We start from the raw sequence: 8800 nt of genomic DNA, 5'->3' as shown, positions 1-8800 counted from the left end.
ATGCAATGTGGGTGACTAAAGGCAAAAGGGGTGAATGGTTGGTTGGCTGGAGGCAATTGTGTGTGTAAGACTGTAGGCATTGTGTGTGTGTGTGTGTGTAAGTCTGTAGGCATTGTGTGTGTGTGTGTGTGTGTGTGTGTGTGTAAGTCTGTAGGCATTGTGTGTGTGTGTGTGTGTAAGTCTGTAGGCATTGTGTGTGTGTGTGTGTGTGTGTGTGTAAGTCTGTAGGCATTGTGTGTGTGTGTGTGTGTAAGTCTGTAGGCATTGTGTGTGTGTGTGTGTGTAAGTCTGTAGGCATTGTGTGTGTGTGTGTGTGTGTGTGTGTAAGTCTGTAGGCATTGTGTGTGTGTGTGTGTGTGTGTGTGTGTGAGAGACTGGAGGTTTTTGTGGGAAAAAAGGGGAGGATGATGCTGGAAAAGTGCGGATCCTAATATATTTTATTTATTTATTTGCAGGTTCAGCGTTAAGGATTTGTGGCTGGAAGAAATTAACATGACGGTCCGGGCCAGATGAAGAAGAAAAAGGAAAGTGAACGACTGGGATCAGAAAAGACGTCACCTGTGAGTCCTGCATACAGCAGCATTGTAATCTACATAGCTAACATATCTATAGATATTGTGGATTGTTTCTTTTTAGCCATTTTTTGTTGCGCATCGAAAATTATTCGGTCGAGGGGTGCCCCGAGCAGAAAAAGGTTGGGATCCACTGCCCTAGAGGATGCAGGGTATAAATGTACGCCCTGTGCCCACTCCCGGTCTATGAACTATACTCAGGAGCTGAGCATGCTTCATATTGGGTTGGTCCAATGGCTAATGCCAGGCGCTGATCGGGCCGATATTTGGCATTAACCCTTTAGATAAAAGTTGATTGCACCTCGAAGTTCCAAAAATAGGTTGCCAAAATCGCAGGGTCCCGATGGGAGCTGAAAGGGGCCTAAATGTACAGATTTACCTCTAGACCAGTCACCGGTGACCCTAACCTTACCACGTCTCCTCCTTTGTATGTGTAATGTAAATTTGACCAATGTAGCAAAACAATTAAATAAAGCTTTTTGTGGAGCGTTTGCAGTAAATGTATATATAAAAAAAAAAAAATAACCGAGACCGAGTGAATAAAGTGGATTTTATTTAGTTTATTAATTTATTAATTTTTTTTAATTAAAATCCAGTGTGTTGCTCTATCCATGCTCTGTACTTAGATACTGAGGAGTAAACGGCAGGAGCGCGGGGGTCACACGTGTCACTTCCCCAGCTGACCACTCCAACCAACTTGTACTTGTTATGTGAACGGCAGATTAGCGGACCCCCTGAATCCCCCTGCAAAAAAAACAATAAAATGTAAGTCCCAAAAGAACAAGTGAGGGTTAATGCATCTTCTTCACCTTGGTCAATAGCATTACCATGTAGCGACCCCTATACACTAAAGTGTCTTATTTTTCTACTTTGTTTTTCTTTTATTGAGCCCTAATACCTGGAAAAGGTTTCCTACTCATAAGGGAAATTCGACATTTGGTTCTGATCAGACAATTTCTTTATCTCGGCTTCAAGTGTGACTTGAATAGGGTCTCCTCTCAATCTTGAAGTGAAGAATTATATCGAAATGATCATCTGAGATAATCCAGTTGTCACCATCACAGTCCCTCCGACAAACAGACAACCCATAGACCAGCTTTCCCTGCCTGCTAACACAGTGCCAGAGTGGTCAGTCACTAAATATCCAAGCCATACAGTGAAGATGACAGTATGGCCGTCACGCCCCCCCCCCCCCCCCCATAGACTTGCACTGAGGGGGCGGGGCTCAGCGTCACACGGGGGCGGAGTTGGGATGTCACGATACTCCGTTCCCGTGGTCGGGAGGCAAAAGACTGAGAACCTCCAGCGCTTCCGGCAGTACTTACAGATGGGTGCTGCATGATAGATTTCGGGGGTCCCCAGCGACGGAACCCCCGCGATCAGACATCCTATGCCCTTTCCTTTGGATAAGGGATAAGATGTCTTGGGGCCAGAGTACCCCTTTATCTTATCTTCTATCCACAGGATAGGGGATAAGTAGCTGATCACAGGGGGTCCGAACGACGGGACCCGGCTCTCTCCCTAAGGAATGTGTGTCGTCTACCGGAAGGCGGCATAAGCTCCATTCAATTCTATGTGAGCGCCGATTATGCCCTAGTGCTGTTCTTGGGTCTTTTCGGCGCTCCCATAGAAATGAATGGAATAGCTCCTCACTCAGCACCAGGTCCTATCCCGGAGATCATGGGGGACCCCAGCGTTCAACCCCCCCCCCCCCATGATCAGCTGCTTATCCCCTATCCTGTGCATAGGAGATACGTAAAATTTTGCCATAGTTCTCCTTTAAGGCAAATATCTTGTATAAAACAAAGCTCTTAGTGGAGACCGGAGTCCGACCGGAACCCAATTTTGCAAGTGAGTTGCCCTCATGGGTGGGATTCGATCAGTGTAAAACAAAGTGGAAAAACAAGTCACCCTACTATACACAATAGAGAAAAGCTTGCAGAACCTGCTGACCAGTGGGCCATCTAATGTGTATGGAGGTTTCTATAGGGCAAACCTCTAGCCAATTTATGCCTCTATTTGTCAGGATCCATGGTTTCTCACTCTTCGTTTCGATTTTGGGTGGCCCTAACTTCTCACCTTGGACAATCAGCAGAGTCTGTAAATTTACTTGGGGAGATAACTTGGATCTTGGTTGGTGGTATTAATGGAGATTTTACCTCTCGAGCTTACCAATTCCTAAAAAACTTGCGGTACAACAGTGATCAATGGGCAACCCTACCACCCCGAGAGGTGAATGTTTATCTAAAACCGGTATTTTGGCTAAACAATAGATGAAACTGCAGATCTATGGAATTTAAAGGGTGGGATTATAAAGAAGCTAACATACCAGACAAGAAGAAGCCCCTGCGGCTCCCGCACACACGTTTCTTTCCGATACATCTGGTCCCCAGTAGCTCATGCAGTCCTCTTTGGATGTGAGAGGGATCTTAGCTTGCTGAAGTAATTTGGGATGACGGATGCCTAAAAGGAAGACCAATGTCTCTTAACTCAATGCCGTTCTTATATAGTCTATGTCAGTTTGGGGAAAAAAAATGATAATTCAATAACCCTTCATAGGTCATTAGAAATGGACACCTAGACATATCAGAAAACATATTCATGACTTCCCCTCCTGTGTTTAAGGGGTACTCCTGTGCCCCAGCATCCTGAACATTTAGGAGCGGACAGCTGTGACAGATCGTGATCACATGGCCTCGCCCCCTCGTGATGTCACGCCCCCCCCCTCCATGCAGGTCTATGGGGTGTCATGATTACAGCTGCCCCTTTAAGGTGGCCATAGAAATGACATAGAAGCAGGCTGACGGTTGGACAACAATTGTTTAGTCCATAATTAGTAGAACATACATGATCAATGACACCGGCAGAGAATGTTCACTCTTTCTAGGACTGTTCTGAACAAAGGATCTGTCTTCTCCATCGCTACAAAGTTTCATACAAGGCCGACTTCTCTTCAGACATGAACAGTCTCGTTAAATTTCACACAAAGAACAATAGTATATGCTGGAATTGGCCACTTCGTTGATTATTCATCAGTTCTAGTGGTACCATCATTAAAAATAAAAAATAAAATACTTTTGATGTCAAAATTTAGATCACTCAGGGTCCTGGTGTAAGGTGATACAAGGTGCTCAACCCCAAGTGCAGTTGTGCACCTACATTGGAGTGGAGGACCCGCACCTATGGGTCACAATGTGGATTCACTCCTGTGGTAGATGTAAAACAATGACATTAGCTAACCCTCAAAACTGATGTAAGATTGAGACATTAGCCAGTATATCCTTATATGAAGGACACACCTGAGCCCGCACACCACGCCAAGGTTTCTCAGATGGTGCGGGACCTATCTGCTAACCTACCTGGCCACATAAATAAAACCAGGAACCAATATTACGGCAGCCATAGGCCCGACTTGCAGATCGCTCCTCAGTCACCTCCAGTGTGGACTAAGCACACATACAATGGGAGGGGGGGAGACAAGCTACAAGCCCCACCCTGGTTGGTTCATTTATAGCCGGCCTCGCAGGTGAAACCCTAATGCTACCCAGCAAGATAAAAGGGTGCATTAGCATAAGCCTTGAGCAAAGACATGTCGGCTTATATTTGCATGAACATGGTTATGGCAGGAAACTCAACCCCAATTGCAGTTGTGCACCTTTGCTGGGGCGGAGGTCCTGCACTTGTAAACCGTTGCTAAGGGCGATATCCCCAGCAAAAATTGCATACAATGGAGGATGCCTGCAGACGGTCACAAGTACCACAATGGCCTCCTACACCAGACAAATGTGTATGTGGATGCGTTATACATAACGGACTCTAAACAATTACATTAATGTGGTCAAAGGTGATACAAGGTGCTCAACCCCAATTGTTCAGACCCTCATGAATGTTATAGTCCAGAGAAATTTTACTTAATTTTAATTTAAACTTAAATTTAACTGTGGATACGGAGAAGTAGCAGATCACGCGGGGTCCGACTGCCGGGTATTTTTTCCCATAGTTCCCCTTTAAACGAGCGGGGAAACCCACTCGGCTGGGCACTTCTCTCTCCAGCTCGCTGCTTTCCCTGTCATTGCAGGAGATGGATTCTATAGTAAGTCTATGGTGCCCTTCTTCTGCAGCGAGTAAAGGGCTGAGCTTCTCCTGACTCCTTCTAGCGATCATGTGTGGGGTTCTGAACACCCAGACTCTGATCAAAAATGTTGACGTGTCTGTATGACATGTCAAAAGTTTATTTGAAATGATAGCATCTCTTTGAACCTATGTGTATGGGCACTTTTAGTAAACTGATGGATCCTACATACAGCAGAACATGGCTGCTGTGATCACAGGACTTTATTAGCCATCAAATTACCTCTGCAGCCATATAAAAAACTGGTAATTCTCTGCATGGGTGACATGTTGAAGTTATTTTCATCTTATTAATTATTATATCATTATTATTATTTTAGACTATCTACTATGGCAGCTGACATCAGCAGGGAGGAAGTAAAGGGCTGTAAGAAAAAGTGTAAAATGTTCCTCCTACTCTGTAGTGAAATACAGCCTAATTCTCAGTACTTCAGAACAGAGTCTCATAGTGGGTATATGGCCTAAGATTCTCTGCGGAAATTGTATTATAAAACTGCTCAGGAGGCATGGACATAACTACAGGCCAACTTAAAGGGCTACTCCGCTGCTATACATCTCATCCCTTATCAAAGGGATAGGAGGTAAGATTAGAGATGAGCAAATTTTTGAAAAATTAGATTCGGCCAATTCACAGAATTTTCTGATAAAATTAGGTTCATTATGAATTTATTCGCAGTGAATCGCTATTCAACGGCTATTTCCGGGCTACAGAGAGCCTCAATAGGGGTGTAGAACCCTTTGCCTTGCTGTAACACACATAGGGAGTGTGCTGGGGTAGTGAAATAATACTGTTATTCAGGATGACATGCAGATTCTTTTGGAAATGTCCTTCATGTCTAGTGTTGAGCGGCATAGGCCATATTCGAATTCGCGAATATTCGCGAATATATGGACGAATATTCGTCATATATTCGCGAATATTCGCATATTCGTTATATTCTCGTTTTATTTTCGCATATGCGAATATTCGCGTATGCGAAAATTAACATATGTGAATATTAGCATACACAAAATAAGCATACGCGAAAATTCGCATATGCGAAAATTCGCATGTTCTAATTTTCGCATGTACGAATTTTCGCACGCCAGTCTCACACAGTAGTATTACAGCCTTCTTTACACCACACAAGCTGGAAGCAGAGAGGGGTGATCACTGTGATGTGTACTGTGAAAAAAAAAATTAAAAAAAAAAAAAAAAAAAACGAATATTCGTAATTACGAATATATAGCGCTATATTCGCGAAATTCGCGAATTCGCGAATATGCGATATTCGCGAATAATATTCGAATTGCGAATATTCGTGAGCAACACTATTCATGTCGCGAGAATGAAGAGACAAGAGTTACCTTCCATTCTGGACTTCTTATGCTGCATTCACACCACGTTTTTGCAGTACAGTTCCCGTATACGTTTTCTATGTGAAAACCGCACGGAACCGTATTGAAAACCGTATGCATTGACTCTCCATTGAAAACCGTATGCAAAAATATGCATCCGGTTGTGTCCGTTTTGCATCCTGTTCGATTTTGTCAGTTTTTTTTCCCCGTACCCAAAACCGTAGCCTATCACGGTTTTTGGTCTGGGTGAAAAATTGTATTAAACCGTATACGTTTTTTTTTAAAACATGGGAGTCAATGGGAACCGTACAGAACTGTATGTGTGTACGGTTCCATTAGTTTTGCACCATATGGTTTTTGACTTTGCACAGTTTTTTTTCTTGGAATTTCAATCAAACAAGTGAAACTTTATTCATAATGGAGTGAAAACTTAAAAACTTTTTTTCTTAAAAAACGGATGCAACCGGACATTTTTTAAACTGTATACGGTCTTTAACTGTATACGGATTGAAACTTGTACACACGTTTTGATACAGTTTAGTCCGGTTTTGAGGAATCAGTTTTTCATCAAAAACCTGATACGAGAACTGTATTGCAAAAACGTGGTGTGAATGCAGCCTTACCTGGCTTTTATGTATAGCAATTATTTATTTACATTTTCTTAAATATTATTTAATAATGTACAAGTCACTTTTCATAAATTATAAAACATCTTTAAACAAAGTCTGCAAACTACAAGGGTCCTCGAAAACTGAAGCCTGAATGAGACACTATAAAATTTTTGGACACTTTCACATTATAAACACAAACCTTACTTAGAGGCAAATCAGCACTTTAATTAAACGATTTAATGGCTATGGACATCGAAGTTTTCCTGAAATTCGTAACTAATTCAGACCCGTCAGAATCGATTTGTTCATCCCTAGATAAGATGTCTGATCGTGGGGCTCCCGCTGCTGGGGCCCCCCGTGACCTCCTGCAGCATCCAAACAAACGCAGGGTTCCTGCGGCAGTGGTCACATCACGGCCACGCCCCCTCATGCCATCACGCCACACACCCTCCATTTATAGACATAAATGGAGGGGGTGTGGCGTGACGGCACAAGGGGACATGGCTCTGATGTCACGATCACGGCCTCTGGCTCCGAGCACCGGAGTACCCCTTTAAGTTCAGGAACGGCAACACTTGAGAGAAGCAACCACACAGCCATAGAGTCTTCCTGAATGGCCGTAGCCATTCCAGTTTCTATGACTCAGTCGCATTAAAGTGGATCGGACTGAGCTGCACTACCAGGTACGGCCACAAGCAGAGGTGTGGCACTGTGTCAGAATATAGAAAGAAGGGTATGATGCGATTGCTGTAATATTACAGCTCCATTTCCTATCACTGCTAACAGTAGTAGTCGTCTTACTTCTCGCTGCAGTGGCGCCCCATCCTGCGACCAGACAACTGTCACGGTCAAACTCTTCCTCTTCATGTGGCAAACACATTACAGCGACGGAATCACCTACATAAAAAAGAAAATTCCTTGTATTGGTCAACATCATATAGACAGTATTCTGCGGCCCCAATATTTTGCGGACATCCCCTGCTACCAGGAGCCCGATTAGAGGTCTCCTTTAATGGCATATTCATATCTAGATCTTCCAAGGATTGGTGGCAACCCCTATTAGAGCTGTAATGGTGGCCACATTGGTTGTCACCATTAGGATAACCATTATTATTTTATTGGTGGGGAGCAAATTCCCAACACCCTCCGCCATTCAGCTGGAAATTCAGTCTTGACCACTAGCATAGGACTAATGTGTAGTACCAGGCACAGCCACAACTAAATGTGGGTAAACAATGAAGGGTATATGGCCCGTACGGAAATGTTTCCCCTTCCCCAGATTTAGGAGGGTGCTGGGAGTTGAACCTACACTAGACAGGTTTTGTTGTCCTACCTTAAGGATACGCTATCAATACTACAATCCCGGGAGACCATTTTAATAGATCCCTTTTAAAGGGGTACTCCGCACCAGGGATAAGACGTCTGATCGCGGGAGTCCCGTGGGGGTTCCTTTTGATGGTCGGGTACAGCGCTGGAGGCTCGTGACGTCAAGGCCATGCCCGCTCGTGACATCACGGCCATGCCCCCTCAATGCAAGTCTATGGGAGGGGGCGTGACTACCACCACGCCCCCTCCCATAGACTTGCATTGAGGGGGCGTGGCCATGATGTCACGAGCCTCCGCCCCCATCGCCAGTCATCCGGCATGGAGCAAAATTAGCTTCGTGCACCGGATGTCTGGGGTGCCGCAGTCGCCTAGCATCGGGACCCCTGCGATCAGACATCTTATCCCCTATCCTTTGGATAGGGGATAAGATGTCTAGGGGTGGAGTACCCCTTTAATGTTCTTTAGGGAATGTTCTTACCTAATGGAACAGGAGACCTGAGCTCTAGTAGGCAGATGTCGTAATCCGGAGGAGCCACATCATCCTTGTACAGTTCGTGAACATAGGACTTTATAACTATGGCTTCTGTCCCATTAGAAGGGGTCCGGTCAATGTTACCTAGAAAGACTCTGTCTGACCCAATACTGCAAAATACAGGAAAACACATTCAACATAAAGTTTATAAATGAAATAGTCAGACTAAATCTTTCAGAGGTATAATAAAGTATCACTTGCCCTAGTTACATTATAGTGGCAATTTCCTCGTAGTTGTAGGGTGACATTGTTTTAAAGGGAATCTGTAAGGAGGCAGTGCAGAGCTGCAG

At 44.2% G+C, this 8800-nt stretch overlaps 1 protein-coding gene across 5 annotated transcripts in view; it reads right to left on the bottom strand.

The window, feature by feature from the left end:
* Nucleotides 1–1109: 1109 nt before the first annotated feature.
* The window catches only part of OVCH1 (ovochymase 1), a 48468-nt gene continuing 40777 nt past the window's right edge, over nt 1110–8800 (bottom strand). For all 5 annotated transcript variants that reach the window (XM_056517784.1, XM_056517785.1, XM_056517786.1 and 2 more), the window contains 4 exons: nt 8457–8620; nt 7454–7549; nt 2902–3035; nt 1110–1316 (listed from right to left, as the gene is read on the bottom strand). In XM_056517784.1, coding sequence (XP_056373759.1) covers nt 1158–1316; nt 2902–3035; nt 7454–7549; nt 8457–8620 — 553 coding nt within the window. In that variant the 3' untranslated portion in view covers nt 1110–1157. The remainder of the gene's footprint in view (nt 1317–2901; nt 3036–7453; nt 7550–8456; nt 8621–8800) is intronic.

The sequence above is a fragment of the Hyla sarda genome, chromosome 4 (assembly GCF_029499605.1).
Source record: "Hyla sarda isolate aHylSar1 chromosome 4, aHylSar1.hap1, whole genome shotgun sequence".
Classification (NCBI taxonomy): Eukaryota; Metazoa; Chordata; class Amphibia; order Anura; family Hylidae; genus Hyla; species Hyla sarda.
This window is presented reverse-complemented; position numbering and strand designations above follow the sequence as displayed.